The sequence below is a fragment of the Pagrus pagrus genome, assembly GCF_965226575.1.
Source record: "Pagrus pagrus genome assembly, chromosome: 23".
Classification (NCBI taxonomy): domain Eukaryota; kingdom Metazoa; phylum Chordata; class Actinopteri; order Spariformes; family Sparidae; genus Pagrus; species Pagrus pagrus.
This window is the reverse complement of record NC_140205.1, coordinates 16688373-16709310: the sequence shown is the minus strand read 5'-3', so window position 1 is coordinate 16709310 and position 20938 is coordinate 16688373. Positions and strand designations below refer to the sequence as shown.

The 20938-nt window shown below is 43.0% G+C and overlaps 1 protein-coding gene across 12 annotated transcripts in view; it reads right to left on the bottom strand.

Moving 5' to 3' along the window:
* sox5 (SRY-box transcription factor 5) overlaps positions 1–20938 on the bottom strand; it is a 259406-nt gene that overhangs the window by 4465 nt on the left and 234003 nt on the right. For 9 of the 12 annotated variants that reach the window (XM_084346189.1, XM_084346196.1, XM_084346200.1 and 6 more), the window contains 5 exons: positions 15830–15994; positions 9978–10176; positions 5174–5349; positions 1500–1602; positions 665–838 (listed from right to left, as the gene is read on the bottom strand). In XM_084346189.1, the coding sequence (XP_084202315.1) occupies positions 665–838; positions 1500–1602; positions 5174–5349; positions 9978–10176; positions 15830–15994 (817 nt within the window). The remainder of the gene's footprint in view (positions 1–664; positions 839–1499; positions 1603–5173; positions 5350–9977; positions 10177–15829; positions 15995–20938) is intronic. The other 3 variants (XM_084346195.1, XM_084346198.1, XM_084346190.1) reach the window with 2 other exon arrangements.

Genomic DNA, 20938 nt, shown 5'->3' with positions numbered 1-20938 from the left:
CATCTCTCAGCTCAGCTTCCGCTCAGCTGTTTGTAGTATCAGACCCTGCGTGTGTGTGTGTATGTGTGTAATCTTGAGTGTGTCTTCCCCTGTGTGTTTCATATCTGGTCTGAATTTGCACTTGACTACTGTATGTTTAATGGGTAAAAGCTGTCAGCACTTGGCTGTTCTCGCTCTCTGTCTTTCTCTCTCTGTTCTGCGATCTGTTAGCAATCGAGAGAGAGAGAGAGAGAGAGACAGAGAGAGAGAGAGAGGGGGGCTTATTAAAACCAGATTTCCCTGTGTTATAAAACGCTTAGGAGCTCTTTAAAATGTCAGGGCCGATCCCGGCGGTCCGGGGGAAATGTCAGGCGGCCTCGCGCTGCTTGTTTAATGCATAATGAATTATATCATCATTTGTCGGAGCCGTGCTCTCCCCAGCCGTTCATTAACAGCCGCTTACACGATGCCACCGCTTGTAATGAAATCACGGTGTGTGAGTGTGTGTGTGTTTGAGAGTGGCAAACAGAACGCGCCGTACATGCGTCTTCCTTTCACTTGGGTTTAAGTAGTAGTTGGTTAGGGTGATGTGAAGGCACCCATCACTCAAAGCAAAGCTGAAGTGTGTGTGTGTGTGTGTGTGTGTGTGTGTGTGTTGGCTGGATGGGTGGGGGGTGTGTTTTACCGAGGATCTTGCTGATGTTGGAGTTGTGCATGTCAGGGAAGGCCTGCAGAATCTTTCTCCTCTCGTCCTTGGCCCAAACCATGAAGGCGTTCATCGGCCTCTTGATGTGTGGCTCGCTGCTGCCGCGACCCCGAGCCTCCCGGAATATTCTGGAGTCTGACACACTGGGGGAGCCTGAGGGGGGAGGAGGGAAAGGTGAGGCGTGGCAGACACACTAAAATAAATTATAGATAGAAGTGCAACAATATATGTTCTATATATATGTGAATATGTTCTGGTTTCTTTACTCTTCAGTAAACTGAATATCTTTGGGGATGTGAGAACTTCATCACTACACCCTGATCGACATTTTTCACCATTTTCTGGCGTTTTGTAGACTAAACAACTATTTGATGAATCGAGAAAATAATGGACAGACTAATCCACAATGGAAATAATTAGCTGCAGCCCTAATTATGGGCACGGAGTAGGTGGTTTACAGGAAATTCTATTACAGTATATACACTGATAAGTTTTACCTTGAAATTTAGCGACTGTATGTTTAAGTTTTTCTTCTTGTGTTGAGAGAATTCTTTTGCTTGTTGAGCTCAATAAAGTGTATAAAAAATGTATTAAGTTAAATAAAAATGAATTGTGACAAAGGAGTTTTGGAGACGTGTGGTTGTCACAGGACGGTGATCCTAATTACAGTATAATGTTGATGGAAACTGGTGATATCCATCCGAATTAAGAATAATTTCCAAGCCTTTTTAGAGCAATTAAAAAAAATTAAAAATCACACACTTTTTCTCACCTGCGTGTGTCTATGTTTGTGTGTGTGCGTGTGCGTCCTTACCGTCAGAGTCTCCGCTCATGGTGAAGTCCAGCATGGCATGGCTGAACTTGTCCTCGGCCTGCTGCTTCAGCTGTTGACTCAGACTCTCCAAGGCAGCCTTGTCCTGAACAACACAAACAGTTCACAGTTGCAGTCGGTCAGTCAGTGAGTCATGAAGTGTGTGAATATGTGAATGAGAGAAGCCACGGGCCCGTAGTGATGCTCAACAACTGTCAAAATAGTTTTAAACTCAAACACATCTTTCTTATAATTGATTTTAAACAGATTTCTTTTTGCCTTCAAGTTTTTTTTTTATGTCTATTTATTTTATAGCGGTAGCTAAAAACAGAAATTGTTTGATTTAATCATAGAAAATCATAATGATAATAAAAATCATATCAGATGCCCATTGGCCTGAAGCCAATCTGTTAAGGAGAAAATCAGTTTTAAAGATGTACAAACTCCTTCACAGATGTAACAAATGATTGGATGAATCTCATCATGTTCTACTTTAAATGTGAAATAAATCAGTTAATCATCATTTGTTTATAAATGGATCCAAACAGAGAGAAATCAGACAGATAACGGCGGCGATTTCAGCAGACAGTTTGTTTTGGTTTGTCTCCATGTAAATTTACGGTAATGTTAATGTCAACATGAAATTGTTAGAGTGCTGTACGCCTGCATGCTTCAACACACATCTGTGTGCGTGTTTGCATGTGCAAGAATGCTGATTACATTTAGTCCTATTTGGATGTTTACTGTTTTGTGTGTATACTGTATACTATATGTGTGTGTGTGTGTGTGTGTGTGTGTGTGTGTGTAGCCACTCCTGGCAGCCACCTGCGAGAGTGGAGTGCAGCGGCTTGCCTCTCTCTTGCAGAGGCCCCCGAGGGTCGACGCATTAGAGAGAGAGAGAACGAGAGAGTGCAGCGCGGACGAGAGCGAGGCCACGCCGCACGGCCCCCTGGGTATTTATTACAACCAATAAAAGGCTGATTTACTGAGCATTTACATGCTTAATGCAAGCAGCCGGCACACTCTGCGCTGGAACCTGGCGAACACACACACTCAGTCGCACACACACACCGCGGTGCACCAGCGCCAGCGTTTTACAGTTTAATTATACGATTAGGAGCGGTACCCAAAACACTGTCGTCTTCTAAAACAACCTTCCAAAAAGTGTCCCTCTCCATTTACATGTGACCCTGGCGAGCTGGCTGGCTGGATGGAGGGAGGGCAGAATGATAATGAAATGCATTTTCTCTGTTTTTAGTCCAATTGTTAGAGATAATTTCCCCCCAGATTGGAATAAATACGGCTAAAAGAGAGGCAGGGGAGAGGGAGAGCACGAGGCAGAGGCACGCTGCGGAGATGTACTTGTTTTTGTTTTTTTTGCAAGCCATTTAAAAAGTATTTTATTTGCAATTTATTATGTTTTCATAAATGAACAATAATCTTCCAGTGGGCTGGAATAATTAAGTCATTTCATATGTGAAACAGAAATTTGTTCGAAATTCTGCTCACACAAATGATCAGCCTCATTCAAACCTCATTCAAGGAAAAAGAGCAGAAATGCGTCTCACACTTTTCGATTTAAAGCATCAGTGTGCTGTTACAAAGGGCTGTGAGTGTGTGTGTATGTGTGTGTGTGTGACAGAGATGGAGATGAACAAGGAGACAGAGTGGATGACAGGCTAGTCTGACATTAAGCCCCAGTACAGTACACTAGAAAAGTGGATTGAATGGCTGACACTGGAGCCAAGGCACAAAGTAGCGACAAAACTAATCCTCCGAGTGTGTCAGAGATGACACTGTTGTATCTGTAACGCAGAGAGCTTGCCGGCTTCACACTTACACAGCACAAAGCCAAAAGGGCCGGGGAAACAGGAGTAAGCGTGAGCTGCGTGGCTTTGGAAGCTGAGAAAGAGTCATGTTCTTTCCAAAAAAATTAAAAAAACAGCGATGTAGAATTCACAGATATTAGATTAAAAAAAAAGACCAATCATACACAAATCATATTAGGCACTTCATGTCAAAAAACATGTTTTCGGAATTTTAGCGTTACATGAAGAAAAAGACATTTTTCTGAATAACACAGTCAAAATTGTTCACAATTAAATTTCACTATTAAAACTTGAGTATGAGAGGATGAGTCAGAATAAAAGGAAAACTTGACTATCCCCAGCTAAATTCCCTGAAATATTGTATGATAACATGTACCAATTTAGCAAGAAATGACCAAAATGATTTAATAAAATTAAGTGTTGTATTTTATCACCCCCTGCATTTGAGTAAAACAGCTAAATACCTCCATCTAATGCAATGAATGTGTGGAACAGGCTGTAAAATGTGCTCCGGAAAAATGTTCCGATGTTCTTTTACTTCCCGGCAGAATTGATTAATTTCTCTGACTTCCCCTGGTGTGAATCTAATTGGCTGTTACACTTAAGCCTTCATACTGTATATACAGTATATCCCACATTTACACTCAATGTGCACAAAAAACCAGGGCTGAAAACGTAGATCAGTGTGGGTTTGACTGTTTGAAACGCATCAGATGAGAGGGTAACTAAAAGGAAGAAAGAGACAGATAGAGCTGTTGAATGTCAGCGGTGCAGATGCTTCAAGCACACTGTTGCTCTGTGTGTGTCTGTGTGTGTGTGCCCGCGCGTGCACCAGCTGACTCCCAATGTGTTTAACAAATAACCACAATTTAGCCACGCTGCCGAGGAGCCGGCGCCGTCACTTCACATTACTGTCTCCCCGACGCTCCGCTCTGCCACACACATACGCACAAACACACACGCACACATGCACGTAGCCCTGCAGTGCGCCTTACAGACACACTCATTACCTCCGAGACGCCTCTGGTTTTACCTTATCTGGCCCTGTTTAGCTTCAACACATTTCAGCGGGCACATTGTACACCGATTTACCACCTACATGGTGCAGTACGGATGGCATGTGGCAAGACAAATTATTACACGCTGACAATGAGACGGTACAGCTTGTGATGACTTTTTTTCTGCATTTTTTAAAAGAATCTAGACCTTTTTTCAATCAGTTGTATTTTTTCCTCTAGAGGTAAAATGCTCTAATTCAAAAGGAGCACAAATACATATATACTAATCGTATAAATCATATTTTTCTCTTTAGTATTTGATGCTACGGATGAGTGTGAATCATTTGTCGTAAAAATCACAGTACCTTAATTTGTATTTTAACAGATGCAAGAGGGAAATATATCAAGAAACTGTGAAATGTGTTTCATTAGAACAAAAACAAATGAGGACTTTGAAATAAACAAGTGGTTTTTAAAGCACTAATTTGAATAAAATGTGCAAAGGTCAATACAATAATATCGTATCAGATCACATCATTTGAAGTGACAGCTGAACTTTTGAACTTCTGTTGACATGAGGTTGAACTCATAAAGCCTTAACACATCTCATGAAAACAAGATACTTCTGTTTGCTTGTGGCAGATGAGCACCGCTGTATGTTCCAAATTTTAATGTGGACAAAACTCTGTTTGTTGTTATTCTTTGGAAAAGTGAGGAATACAAAAAAAAAAAAACCTTGATTTTTCTGCCTTTAATCCTTCAGGCCAGTTGCCACACATTGCCGCCTGTTGCTAAGGTTACAATCCGGTGCCACATGCTGGCACTATAGATGCGCTTTAAAGCCGCCTACCTTGTCTGAGCGTCCGTTGTTGAGGCTGAGGTTGCTCACGGCGGCGACCTTGGCGTCCAGGACCTGCTGCTCTCTCTTCAGCTGCTCCTTCATCTGCCTGGCCTCGGCGAAGGCCTTGGTCACCGCCTCGTGGTCGTTCAGGTAGGCTGTGGAGGACAGCGACGACAACAAGTCTGCTGAGACACAGCCAGAGAGACAGAGAGGAGGAATTAATTTGGTTTTGTGGTGAGTAAAAGTGAATCAAGCTGTACACAGTATTTGTTTAATTTAAAATAATAATGAGACAATAATGAGAGAGACATTTCATATTGCATTTACAGTTGAGTTTGGAAAAGTAGATAAATGTGTGTGTGTGTACTTGTTCTTGCTGCATAGTGAGGACCAAGATTTTTTACTTGCAAATTGAGGACATTTTTGCCAGCCCTCATAACTTTAATGGGCTGTTTGAAGGTTCAGACTTTGTTTAAAGGGTCGGGTTAAAATTTTGTTTAGAAAAGCATTATGTCAATGAGGGTCCTAACAAATATAGAAATATGTGTATGTGTATATATATATGTGTGTGTGTGTGTGTTTGGTAAGCTGGCAGGAGGTTCTCATCCAGAAAAAAATCTTCCCTTGAACCATGAGGTAAAGACATTAACATACACTTGACAAGGGGAGTTTGCCAGGGCTTGTGTGTGTGTGTGTGTGTGTGTGTGTCTCCCCCCCTCAGACTCACGCTCACACACTGACCACTTTACTGTCGAGCTGGGCATGTGAGTCAGAGTGTGCCCATGGCTAGCCTTGCTGAAAGCTGCCCACCTCCCTCCCCACCTGCCCTTAGCTGTAAACAGACAAACAAAAACAGACTATAAACACTCACAACCTCGACCCCTACACATCTCCTTTAAATCTCAATTAAACAGTCATCTCTTGCACAAGCAGACACATCTCTTTTCATCCGGACCCTGACACTTCCACTTCATAGCGAGGTGGCCAGATGACTCTTATTACAGCTAAAAAGTCCTGCTAATTTCACCAGCTGAGAACATCTGTCCCGCCACCTAACTCAGATCACATCTCCCCGCTCCTCCTCACTGCCTATTATTTGTATTATTTCTGCAGCTTAGCCGCCGATGAGGCATCTGCTCTGCTTGAGTGTGTGCGTGGTTGTGTGAGCCGCTATCGCCTCTCTCTATCAGCCGGGTTAGCCCTCAACAAAGAGCTGCGGCTGGCTTATGGGGCCTTTATCAGCGCTAATCCGCACCGCTAATGCCATCTCAGGCCAGATTACCAGCTTCAGATTGGTAATGACAGAGCCGTGAACTCTTTCAGAAGTCATAACCGGAAAATCTGGATGTGAGCGGGGCCAAAAAAAAAAAGGAGGGGTGGTGGGGGACGGACAGAGGGAGAGCGGAAAGGGTGATGGAATCGGGTGGCAGTCAATTTTAATCTGGAGTCAAAAGAGAGGGAGGGGGACAGATAGATATTCTTGTGCTCATGACTGTGTGTGTGAGTCTCGCTTAAACTGACAGCGACGCCAACCATCCAGACAAGTGAATGTGACCCAGATAGAGGGGAGGAGGGTTTCGCTCTCTCACACTCCACGCACACAAGTTTTGTTTCTCTGAGCGCCAAATCTCTACAGACAGGCGCAATACATTTCTGACCACAAAACCACTCCGGCAGGGAGGTCAGGGGGAACTGCAGTGTTTCATGACAGGGATAAAGACAAATGTGTGATCGTGGAAGAAGTTACAGGCGCTGACAGGCCTTCAGTTTCGTTTGAGATGGGTGGATGGATGGATGGACGGATGGAGGGAAGAGGAAGAGAAACGTGCCTTTGGGTTGGGAGGTGTCAAAAGAAGAGAGGTGAACTGTGGAGAAGTTAGCACAGACAGACAAACTAAAATGTATCCAGACATATATACAGGGATGTAGTGGAAGGTGAAGCTACTGAAAAACCCAGTCTAATCATCTTTTTACCTGCAGATATGACCCAGATATTCTAAAAGCCTTAGTGAGCATAAAGACTGCAAAAGCATCGGGGCAGATCTTACGCTGCTTTGCACTTATTTGTAAACTTGACACATTTATTCAATATGTGCCTCATTACAAGTGATACAAAACTGATGTAACACAAAAATGTTCAAAATGACCTGGTTAACTAGTAAAATCATACCAATTTAGGAAACATGCAAAAATATTAAAAAATAATATAATCATGGACTTCATGTATCATGAGTAAAAAGTACTTGTTACTCCAAGTGCAACCTTTTACACTGTTATATTCTTATATATTACATATGACTGGATTATTAATATGGATACATTTATATCTGAACTGCACTTTAAAGTTGAAGTTGGTCGAGGTTGGGGTAATTATAAATACCTGATATATATTTTCAGGTGGTTTATTCATTAAAAATGTCAAATCTTAATCTGTAACTTGATGAAATTTACATAATTACGGCATTAGAGCAGATATATTTTTTATATTCTGCCATTGCCATCATGTAAGACATGTCATTTTAAAGTAAAACTCTTTAAAATAACTGCCACCATCCTCAGAAAGAGTTATAGTACGTCACATTCCAATAAGAAAATACTGAAATATATGTTCATATGACTTAAAGTGGGAGAAAAAAAAAACCTGTATGTTTGTCATGTATTATTCTTTTTTACTGAACTGCTCACCTTTTTAATTTCCACTACATCCACTTTATATACTGTATGTGTCTGTTGTTTTTTCTGTCTGAATTTAAATAATCTCAACACACATTCATACTCTGTACCACCCACTCACATATCCCAACACAAACACACACACACACTCACTCCCACATCAAAACGACCGCCTCTAGACTCTATTCCAATTTGTCTGCCCCCTCTATCCCCTCTGAACTTGTAACAGGAATCCTAATACGACTATGAACCGTAATAACAAATGTGATGGTGAGCGGCTAAACTCAGTGGCAACAGATGGGACCGTGAGCTACAACAGAACTGGGATCTGCCACACAAAACACGCTGGTCTCCACGCACAAATAATTCAGCAGGGATCACACACAAACTTTAAACACTGTAATCCATTTTTCTGAACAAAAAACATCTGGGACCACAAATCCACTAATCTGATATTAAATCCGCCGATTTGTTGAAAAACAGTGAGATTAGCCAAGAAGTCAGAAAAAAATGACTAACTGCCTATTGCATAGGAGGAGGAGGTGGGATTGTGAGCTTTTGTGTGCGTTTGGAGTGTGTTTGAGTGTGTGTGCTGTCATTGTGTCATTAATGCTGGGTGTTTGCGCTGTCCTGGCTCATGTAAGAGGCTTGTCTAATCTCATTGGTGATACCTCCTGTCTGTCATGCGCTCCTCTCTTTATTATTCCCCCGCTTCATCGCTCAGGAAAAAAAGTGCTAATCCCCGTCTCTCCCTCTCTCTCTCTCTCTCTCTCTCTCTCTCTCCCCTTCACTTCTATGTCTCTCTGTCTCTTTCACTCACTAATAAACACATAACAATGAAGCAGCCCGGAGGCAAATAGCGACACGGAGGAAAAACACAAACACACTAATTATAGCCTGTTACATATGTGTAATATTTGAACTATCAGTGTTGCGTGAAAAATGGATTAAGAGTACAAAATGGTGATTCATTTATGTCATATTTTATGTATGTGTGCATATGGCTGGGTATGATTATGGTACTGGCACTAGCAACAATGGCAGCACTGCGAGGAACACGCTATTCTTGTCCTCCCCACTACCACCAACTCTATTAGTGTTTCCTTTAAAGACCTACATTGTCGTAATGAGAAATATTTGCAAACACTTTTTCATGGAAACGTATTGAAGTGTGGGAACACTCGTTCTGCATGTGTACAATTTGTACGCATTCACAAATGTGTTTGTTAGGACATGTGTATGTGCCTTTGCACAAAAATAGGGTTGATTCCAACTTTAAGCATATTTTTGCTGTTCATTTGGCCATCACTTGTATCATTTACAACAATAATGCTTTATTCATTCAGTCTGATCATCTGATTGCTTATTTCTGTCCCATTTTGAACTTTGTTGTAGCAACGAAAGCAATGATAATCAGGCTGAATTGCCATTTTACTTCATTCATTTGGCCTCACACTGTTTGCAAGTTGGTTGATTTTTTTTGTTGCTAGGCGGGTTATTTTGTCTTGCCCTGACTGAACAGTAGTAATAAACCTGTCCTACAAACAAACTATATTAAGAGGAATGTTACATTAATGGCCATTATAACTACATTGAGCGCTAAGTGGCTAACTAGCTTTGTAGGAGGATGATGTCCCCATTTTTACAGGGTTCTCACGCCCACTTAAACATCAAATTCAAGGACTTTTCAAGGACTTCCCTGGCCCAATTGCCTCATATTCAAGGAACCAATGCAGGATAGTTTGAGACTTGGATCAAAATTAATTACTGTGACAAAACTTGATGTGTATTTTCAAAAACTTTACAACACCCTGATTCCTTCCCTTGAATTAAAACATCTTTAGCTTGGATTTATGGTAACTTTGTTCTGTCTTGAAGAGCTCTGATTGAGTGAATGCCTCTCCAGATGAATAACCAGGACACTAAATCTCTTTAAATTGCTACACAAATTGAAGATGTGTGGTATGACTCGTAGTAGGCCAGCCATGTTCTCAGAACCAAGTTACTTGGAGAGTACAATAACAACAGATAGTAAAACTACGAAAGAGACCCAAGTTGTAACAACCTTGTATTATCCTTTAACTTCTCCTGTGGCGTGTGTGTGTGTGTGTGTATGCGATGGATACTTAAGTCCACTTACCAATTGAGCTGACTCTGGTCGGTGGTCCTCCGATGCTTGAGGGGGCAACGCTGTGCTTCACGGAGCCGGCATGGCCCAGCTTGGTGGCAGCAGCAGCAGCAGCAGGGACCTGTGGGGAAGTTGGGGGGGAGTTGGGTGACTTGCTCTCGGATGCCTTAGGCTTGGCCGACAGGTTCAGTGGCTGTGCACCCTCACTGTCCTGCAAAAACCAAAACAGCACAGTTTCGCCTGCTGTGACCACCGTAGGAATTTGGAAGTGGGAGGCAGGGTGGGGGACCCCTCACCCTTTCTCACCACGATCACTCGCAATTGAAGCTTTAACACGTACCAATTAAACGGGAGCCCATGCACAGCAATCTAAGGCAAGCCTGGTGGGACAGATGACAAGGTGCATGCCACTGCCTGTATCCAAACAGCTCATCATAAGCGATACAATCAACAGAACAAACAAAAATAATTACCAATATATTTAGGTGCAAACCACTGACATTTACATGCAAAATAACTGACTTCCTGTCACAGCAAAGTCAAGACGAGATCATGCACATGCATGTGCACACTCCACATGCAGGCTCCAGTAAACATGCACCTGCTCCTCGACATGCTCCAAACAAGGCCAGCAGTGAGAGCAACAATCAACACCTGAGGAGAGGAAACACCTTGAAGTCATTCTCAAAACTACAGCGGCCGCCTCCTTCTGTCTTTCACATAGAATAACAGCTCCATGAGAGTGTCTTCACAGCTGCAGGACTCTTAAGACAGTGACGTCTCCATGTATCAAACAGCAAACAGAACAGAGGACTGTCTGCCACTTCAATGTGCACTTGCTCCATTAAAAACAAGGGACCTTCATGGCTGTGAACATGAGATTGGGTAAAGGGAACAGTGAAGGAGCACTTTGTGCCTCAAACACACACGCACAAACACGCTCACACATAGTCCCAAAAACCAATCAATAACTTTTTGGAAGTAGCAGTTTTTTGAGGACCATGATGCCAGCAGTACTTCTATATTAAAGTATTACGATGCCAAACAGGACTTAATGTCGCTATGTCTGTATCATTAAATTCAGTCATTCATCTAAATCAAAGGAGGTCTACACACAGCTATAACCTCGATTTATGTAACAGACAGCGGCCCCTAAATGAATTGGCATGTGGACCACCGCACGATGCCGGGGGCTGTTATCGCGTTTATTGTCATGGCAACACCCCCCCTGCTGATGACCTAATCCAATCAGGGGGAGCCTTGGAGGGTCACATGACAGGAAGGAAGGAATTAGATCGCCGAGGGGCCAGATGTACACAGACCGCTCGGTGTAATTAAAACTCTGCAATTAAAAGGCAGACACAACAGGGGCCTGCCAGAAAAGATGCTCAGCAACAGTGTGAATGATTACTACTTTGTTTTATTTCAGTAAAATATATTTTTTCCTAAATGTTAATTTTTTTTTTTCTTAAGTTAACAGGAGCATTATTTATGACAGGTGTGGTCCTATTGTAGTTAAATTTACACTGTAGAATGGAGACATTTTTCTTCTTTATTTTCTGGTCATTAGTCTAATTGCTGCTTAAGCGGAGCAGAATCCAGCATACACTGAGATCCAAAAAGAGAGCAAGTACTGTATGTGTGTGTGTGTGTGTGTGTGGCATATCTACTCATTAAGGCCGACTTTCCCCGATTCCCACTCCTTGAGTCGTACTAAGCCTTATGAGCCCCTCACAACTCAATTAAGCCCTTCCAATTAAGCCCCTACATGTGTACGTGCCTGTGTGTGTGTGTGTGTGTGTGTGTGTGATCAACACTTTGCGCGCGCGCGCGCGTGTGTGTGTGTGTGCGCGCCCGCGCGCGCCCATGCAATGAGGCCTAACCGGATTGTCCTTCATTAGGGGGGTCTTTCTAAATAAACGGAGGACCCCCAAAGATGCCTTCAGTGAGACAATGGGCCAGGAGAAGAAGAGGCGAGAAAAGCAGAAGAGAAAAACTGAGCGGGATCTTCTCAATCCTGACCCATATTATGGTGGGCTTTGGCTGGGATCGCGTTTGAATATTTATTACAAATAGATAATGCCTCCGCCTCTTGTACAGTGGATGGGGGAGTCTCCCCTCCGCGCCAAACCAAATCCTATGGTGGGAAGGTGGCCAACCTGCATTATGCCAGTGTGGAGGAATTAGTTTAGACATTGGAGCTCAGAGGCTTGGACTGACTTGTTTATGTGTGTGTGTGTGTCACTGTGAGACATTGTTCAACAAGCTCTAAATCTCATGACAGTGTGTGTGCGTGCATGTGTGCGTGCATGTGTGTAAGGCCTCTAAAGCCTCTGAAAGGCTTGGAATCTTGAATTAATACAATTGCTTTTGTGTCTCTCTTGGCTGATGAAACAGTCTCCAGCTTTGAGACCGAAAACATGCAGAGTGACAACGAGAGCCAGAGGGACAGAGAGGAAGAAAGAGGGGAGAGATAATGTGTGTGTGTGTGTGTGTGTGTGTGTGTGTGTGTCTGTGTGGGCTGTATTTCACTTCTGTGGATGCCGACATGTGCGAGCGACATCAGGGTTCTGCATCTTATCACGGGAGCTGACGGTTCAATTAACAGGACAAGTGTGTGTGCCACTACCGTTTATCCCGGGCAGCTTTCTGCCTGTGTGTGTGTGTTTAGGTGAGTGTGCTACAATGTCCATGTCAGGACCTTTACATGTGGCTTTCTCCTTGCATCTCTGTCTTTCCTCCTCCCTCTGTTTGCTGCTCTCTTCCTTTCCTCCCAGCTAGAAGTGTCTGTTTGGATATTAATTATATTGTCGTATCTAATTCCCTCAGACAGCAGGCGACACAGGAGAGGCATATATGACACCGGTTCTTAAAGTGTGTGTGGCACTGATTCAAACACTAACTACTCAAGTGTGGAAAAGCACTTCACATTTTCGGTTTATTTGTATTGGGATAAAACATTCGAGTAGATGTGAGTTTACCTTGACAGTCTAGACTGATTGTTTAATGTATTCATAGGCTTGTCAGCTCAACTTACCTCTCTGTTAATAATCGTTGGATTGAAAGAGTTATTCACTTTCCAACACACTGAATTTCGAGACTTTGTAATTTGATGTAAATTGCTTGGTAAGTTTGCATTGGTAAACCTAGCAATGGTTATACTTTTATGATTATACTAGGATATCAAAGTGTTTAACTCATGATTGCCAACATAGTGACACATTTTAACCTGAGCAGACTGTTAATGTATACAAAGTTTATATGGCAAAACAAGATCAACACAATTTGTTTTTAAAATTCATTTAGCCAGAAAACATCTGGTGCGCCAAATTGACCCTTATGGTGGCCCCACTTTGGACAGCCCTGGTATACAGTGACATAAAATGTAAAATACTGAAGAAAGGTAAGTGTACTTTTGGCCACTGCGTGTGTGTGTGATGCATGTCAGCAAATGGGCTACATATGGTGCATAATTTGAATCGCACTATTGTATAGGTCTGTATGCATGCCTGCCCACATCTAAAGATCCACTCTTGTGTAAAAGAAAGATGCGTGTATGCTGCAGTGATTTGTGTGTGTGTGTGTGTGTGTGTGTGTGTAAAGGGGGTGCATGGTTTCTAGTTGGCATGGTGCCTTCTTCAACACCTGTGAGTGTGTGTGTGTGTGTGTGTCCGTGTCTCACCCGAGGGTAAAGCACTTAAGCGGTGTGTGCCTGAGTCCAAACAGCTGTGAGCAGAGGCAGACAGCACGTCTCTAAATGACTAGAGACCTGAGATAGAGCCCACAGGGGGAGCACACCTCTGAAATATACATGTCACTCACCCAGAGAGAGTGAGAGAGGGGGAAAGAACGAGTGAGAGAGCTGCAGTGGTCAGCCTGAACCAAAGACATCAAAGAAGAAAAGACGACTGAGAGATTGACACATAGATTTAGAGGGAAAAGAAAAAGAAACTCATGGAAAGATAGAAAGGCAAATATCTCTAAAACTCCACAGACCGTTTATCTAAAGTTTGTCTCTCGATGCTCACAAACAGTGTGAGTGCACGAGGGGAGGAACATCGACACAGCGGTGCAATCAATTGGCTGGTTTGGCTCCATGGGGCCTGTCTGGTGCCATGAGGGTCCACTCCCCAGTCTGCCACTCCTGCTGGACTGGGGAGGCCATTATGGCACCATATCCACCACAGGCCACAGCACTTGCCTGTCAGCCCAACTCCATATATATGGTAATAAGACGAGTGTGTCGGTGGGGCGGGACGGTAGTAGTGTGTGTGAGTGATGGTGTAGGGAGGGTTTGATGGACAAGGAAGCAGGGGTGCAAGCTCTAGGGTCAACCGTAAGCTTTAATCTGTGCAATGAGCTACAGCTACAGTCCGGCACGTGTGTGTGTGTGTGTGTGTGTGTGTGTATAAACGGGAAAAGGCATAGGTCAAGAACAAAGTAGAGGAGGACAGGAGAAAGAGAAGAAGAGAGGAAGTGAAAGAAGAAGAGAAGAGAAGAAAGGAAAGGAGATGTAGGGAAAGGAAAGGAAAGGAAAGGAAAGGAATGGATATGCTGAAAGGAAAGAAAAAGAAAGGAAGGAAGGGGAGAAATAGAAAGGAAAGGTGATAAGAGGACGGCGAAAGGAAAGGAAAGAAAATGGAGAGATGCCAGGAGAGGAAAATAAAGGAAAGAGATCGAAGGAAAAAAAGGAGAAGAAAGGGGAGAAGTAGAGGGAAAAAAAACAGAAAAGGAAAAGAAGTTGTAAAACTTTGATTTATGTGATAACATGAGAGATTAACCCGAATCAGATTGTCGATCTCTGCAAGAGTCTGATCCCATGTGTGTGTCAATGTCTGTGTTGATTTGTGAATGACCATTACACTTATGGGGGGTCCAGGGGTGTATGGAGGATGTCAGGGGGCATGAGGGTGTTGTGTGTATGTATGTGGAGTGGGAGGTGGTCAGGGTCCCAACGGCTGACCAGATATTCATAGAATTCCACTTGAATGGACACACAAGGCTTCCCTTCGCCCCTATTGTGCAGCCAGCCAAGAAAATGGCACAAACACCAATACATTGTCAAATCTATCACCACTGTACACCAGCTGGAGTTTGACGATAAAGTTGAGGTGTTTGATTTGCAGAGTTGACCACGATTATTTTCAGGGACCAGTGTGCATTAGTATGAGGAGCTGATTGTTGCTCAGGGCATTTGTTTGATTGGGAGAAAACAGGACAAGATTGGGGATGCAATGCAGCCTTCAAACAAGCTTTGATGCACATTTTCAGCTCATGCACTGCAGTGAAACACAATTTCATACAGGCAAACATTCACTCGTTCTGTCTCTGTAACACTAGAAAGGCCGAAGTGTATTCACCAGACAGCTAAAGTCATGTCTGGGTGAGTTTGAGTCCAAGAAATTATATTTTCTTATGTGTGAAATTTGCAGTGAAATTTGTGAGTTTGTATTCAATAGAAATTCACCTTTAGTCAAGAATACTGATGAAATTAGTACATTTTGTCTTAAAATATGAAACAATATCTAAGTCGCTGTACTAGAATGAAGGAAACAATTAAGATAAGATTATAAAATACTTATAACAAGTTGATTTACATTGAAAACAGGTCTTATTTACTTAAAATCTAATAAAATGACTCAATAAGACTTCAATTATTTTGTAGTTTAGTGGTACATTTTCCAAATCTAAATTTTAAGCCTTATTGTCCTTTTGTGTTATTTTCTTTCAGGACATTTAAAAAAAATCTGGCTCCCCAACTGTGTGGGCCAGCTCTAACTCTCAAATCCACTGGCATTTTTAGTATTAAACACACCAACATGCACACGCATACACACTCGCAGCAGCCATTGTTTTTCCCTCACCTTGGTCTTGTTTGATTGTGGGGAGCTGCGGCCCTTGTCGCTCTGTGGGTGTGTGTTGCTGGGTGGGGAGTGTGTGCCCAGGTTGGCTTGAGGGGGCAGGCTTCCTGCGTGCTGCTTGGCCCCCGGAGACACCTGCATCGCTGCCAGCTGAGCTGCGTACAACTGCTGCAAGGTCAGAGAGACAGGTAGACAGACAGAGAGACAGACAAGAATTGGATTGGGGGGGAGGGTGGACAGTAAAAAAAAAGGAAGAAGAGAAGGAAAAGAGAGGGGAGGAAGGGAAAAAAAGGAGAAGAAAAGGGCGACATGAATAAATGAATACTCGAGAGCGCACAAACAAAAAAGAAGACGGTGGCTAAAAAGCTCTGGAAGAAGAGGCCATTAGTGGCCCGGCCTCTGTTTGTGTGACAGCGAGAGATAGAGAGGGACATCTCCACTGTCAACCCCCTCCCTCACCCCATGGGAGAAGCGCTAACAGCCTCTCTGACAGGCACAGAGATGGCCATGTCCCCTCCAGGTGCATCGTGGGAGAAAGGGAAAACATTCCGGCTATCGAGGTCACGCCGGAGAGCCCGGTCTCTCGCTCAAGGTGAAAAAAAAGTGATGATGGGGAAGGAGAGAGGGAGATTTGTGAAGCTACATGCCAGATGGGACATGCCAGAAGTGTCTTGTGCCCCTGCGATGTATTTTAGTGTGCTGACAATAAGTTGCAAAAACACACAAAGCGCTATACAATAGTCTAAAATTAAGATAAATTGCTTTGATAACTGCTGCGGGAAACAAAACAAACTGGGCTTCCCTATTCTTATTTATGTATTTAATTAATTTCCAATTAAATAAAAGCATTATGGCTTGAGCTGCTATGGTGTGAACATACTCGGGAATATTTATGCAATACCATTGTATCACACAAAACAGTCTCTGGCCAGTATTTCCACAGCAACAGACACAGCATAATATTCACAACTTGGAAGGAGCCTCAGTATTCATAAACACTTCTTTCTGTCTCTCTATCTTCCTCCTCAAAATCATCCTGCAAAGCTCAATTACTTTCATGTCTGCTAATACAAATCTCCAAGACGCCGTTTTGTTTTCTCAGAATTGTTATTCCCTCATCTGAAGAGCAACAGAACGGTTGTTTAGCGAGGAGTAACTGATGTGTTGTTTTTTTTGAATAGTTATAATTGTTATTATTTATTTCTGGTGGAAGATTTTTCTGGATGAGGACCATCCTTTTTTTTTTTTTTTTTTTGAGTTTAACTTCCGTCCTTCTGTTGGTGCTTGGCTGCCGGCCACCGGCGTCAAACAAAGGCTGGTTTATGCAAATGGACAAGGAAGAGATGCTGTCACTGCTCTCTCTCTCTCTCCCTCTCTCTGTACCTCTCTCTATCTCTCTTGACAGCCACATTAACTCTGACTCTCCTCTGCTATCTTAAATAAAGACATTTATCTCCTATTACACAAACAAGGGGGAAAAATGAGACATTCAAACTGGCAGCGCACACACATGCACACAAAGAAGTACTATTTGGAACAAACTCATATTTGAATTTGAAATAATCTCCGCCTGACTGTCACTCACATGTGGCAACAACAATATTCACTGTCCAACACTGCAACAGCAGTGTTTTCTCTTACAATACTCCAACTTTTCTGTTGATTCTATTGAATTCGCAAACTTTTCTCTTATATAAGATACCTTCAACTCCAAAAAGATAACTAACTTTATCCCTGACCAACACTTTGGGAGACTTTACATTTAAGAATTTTTTGTAAAACCTAGGTGTAGTGACTGTTCGGAGTCTTTGTTTCTCCCTATGTGATTTCTTTCAGCCTGCTTGCACCTTAGCATTTTGTCATAATTTTCTCAGAAAAATGAGAGTGAACATCTCTTCTTACTAAATCCTCTGCTGCTGCTCATCTTTACTTTTGGAGATGAAACCCATGCCCAGAGTGTCAGCATCTGCTGCTGTTCTAGTCACCGGGGGAACAATGATAATTGAGGCACATACAGTAGGCAGGGTGTGCTGCTGCTGATGTGGAAATCAGCGGGAGATCGGTCATGCTCTGGCGAGCTACACGAAGGCCGCGCGGAGGACCAGCTCGCTAAGATCAGATCAGCCTCCGCTCGCTCATTTCTCTTCAATTAGCTGCACTGTGGCTCCTGGAAGAGAGGGTGGGTGGGGGGTGCAGCCGAGCATGAACATCCCTCACCCCCCCTCCCTTCCCTACCAGCCAAACCCCCTAGCGAGTGGACCACAGGCGGTGTGTGAGTGTGTGTGTGTGTGTGTGTGTATGTGTGTGTCCTGCCATATTCGGACCAGTGGTTCAAAGGCCTCTTTATTTGCAGAGTGAATTGAGTTCCATTACAAGGCCAGCTCCCGTCACTCAAAGACTGCTCAATGGGCCGGCGTGCAATGACACACACACATGCTCACGAGCTCAAACACACACATGCACGGTACAGAGGGCAGAGGCACTGTGGTGCGCGCCCAGAGCGTCGCCACAACGACATGCATGTCAACAAACAGGAAGTGACAGCGCAAAGCCCCCTGGGGTGACCGGAGGAGCGAACACACACACATACAGGCACACAGAGCGACACAATAAGTGAGAGGAGGGGGGGCTGCAATCGGAGTTGCAGGATGAGACTAAGGAATTTGAAATGTCACTCACTATCCAGGCGTGCATGCTGAGCTGTGTGTGTGTCTATGTGTGTGTGTGTCTGTGTGTTTGTTGTTAAGACCCGTTAAGACGTGCTCCTCACTCTTTCTGTCCCCTAATCCCCGAATGAGAGGCAAGCGCCAACACATATGTGTTTTTGTGTGCATGTGAGCATATCTAGTGGTCAGTGTGTGCTTGTCACATGACACCCCCAACATGTGTGTGTGTGTGTGTGTGTGTGTGTGTGTGTGTGTGTGTAAGCATGTGAAGCCTGAGCTCTATTGACAGGAGGGGAAAAGGTGATGTGTGACTATTGGTGTTACTCTGAGTGAAGACACGGGGGTGATTGTTTGGTATTAGTGCTATTGACGCTGTGTGTGTGTGTGTGTGTGTGTGTGTGTGTGTGTGCGTGCGCGCACATGTGTGTGTGTGTCCATTCTCTTAGTCGTGCTGTTTCCCCTGTCATCTTAGTAGGGGGGATCTATGAGTGTGTGTGTGTGTGTGTGTCAGTGAGTCTTGGTCAATAATCTGCAGCTTTAGTCAGATTACCAGCTCGCCTGGTCTTTGTTGTCAGAGTTAGCGGCGGTTCAGAGCAGCCTGAGCTCTATTGTTTACATGGACACCGAGGAGTATTGTGTGGATCTTAATGGATTCTTGTCTGTCTGTCTGACTTCCTGTGTCTGACCATGTTTTCTTCAGTGTATTATTAGTGTTCTGTACCGAAAAACAAAAAAGAGAAAAGAAGGGTGGACTAATTGTAGACCTCTGTTGCTTTGCACATCTTTCGATCTGTCTCTTTCCTTTTGAGCCTTTATTCTCATTAAGTAATTGAAAAATATTTGTGACTGAACTATGCAATGGATAAAATAAAAATGTAGAAAGAGGAACACAGTGGTAAAGGTTAAACAAAATGATTACAATGCCTTTCTTATACCTTTGTGGGCACAGCCTCAAGGACAAACATAAACAGCATGAAATCTGTGGAATTTTCTTTGACAACAAACATTTCAAGTATTTGGGATATTTTCTCTTTGTGTTCGCTTTAGTTGTAAAGAACGAGTAAAGAAAAAAAAAAGTAAAAAAAGTAACTTTTACTTCAAGCAAAGTGATTTAACTTCATTTGAAACCCTTTGTTGTGTCGTTTTATCACAACCGTCAATAAAGTAATTAAGTAGGCTTTCACACCGACAATCAAAGAGGATTTTATAATTATACATTTAAAAAAACCTTTTCCTTTACTCATTATGTGCTGGGAAGTGGTAAGGCACATTTTGCCTTACTACAGTCACCTATCTCTGCTGTCTATTGATTTCATATTGATCCCTTTGCTATCACAAAATGGCATTTCATTGCAACCCCAACAAGCCTTTAGGACCAAGAGGAAGATATCAACCCTGAAGCAATTCTCACCTCCGCGAAAATGCTTTGCTACACTCCTTCTCTCTTCCAGATAAGGTTTTGTGGAGACACAAGTTGCTCGATTGATTTCTCATTTACCTTCCGTCATCTGTCCCTATCTCTTTTTTCCTCTTTTTTTTATCCTCCCTCCCTCCCTCCCTCCCTCACTCTAACTGCCTGTCTGTTGTTCACCCGTCCATCTCTCCGGTGTACAGTGCGGTAATCCAGGACAATATGTTCCAACATCTGCCTCTCCATATGATGCCTGACCCACACCATTGACCCTCTTTATACCACGCCGCACACACACATTTAATCTCTCTCACACATCCACCCTTTCCTCTTCAACTTACCTCCTTCCCTCTTATCTCTCTTTTTCTCTGGTTATCCTTTTTAAATGATCATCCTTCTAAATACCTCTCTGGTACTTCTGCCTTTTCACCTTTGTCGCTGATCTCTCTCTCTTACCCGGATAAGTGCATTTTTCTTTTTTTCTTTTCTTTTTCAGCTCTCGTTCTGTCCTCCTCAGTCCATTTATGTGATATGGATGATATCAATGATATCAAGGGTCAATAGGGAGCCAGATTAACATGCTCTAATGCACAATGTCACACTCATCCCCCAGATTAAGATACTAAATGCCAAACTTGTGTGTTCCAAAGCCTCTGTTGCCTTGAAAACCGTCCGTGGAGGATTCTGTGTTAAGCTCCCATTGACTATAAGTGCTACTCTTTTGATTTCTATGGAGGATGTTTTAAACATAGAAAGAGCTTTAAATCATTGAGAGATTAATACATTTTTCTAAGAACTGCACTTAACTAAAAGCCGTGCTTTTGAGAGTTTTTCCATCCAGTTTTCTTTCTATGTACATAGTTTTTACACAGTGAAATCAGGGTATCACGGATTTCTTCCTTTAAATGTAAGTGATGTTTAAAAATATGTAAATTTTAAACTACAAATATGGCTGTTCTTGTGATGCTGGTGATGTAATCAGGGTTATTTCTGCAGTTTGGAGTCTACAGTTTTTTATTAGAAATCCTGCATCAC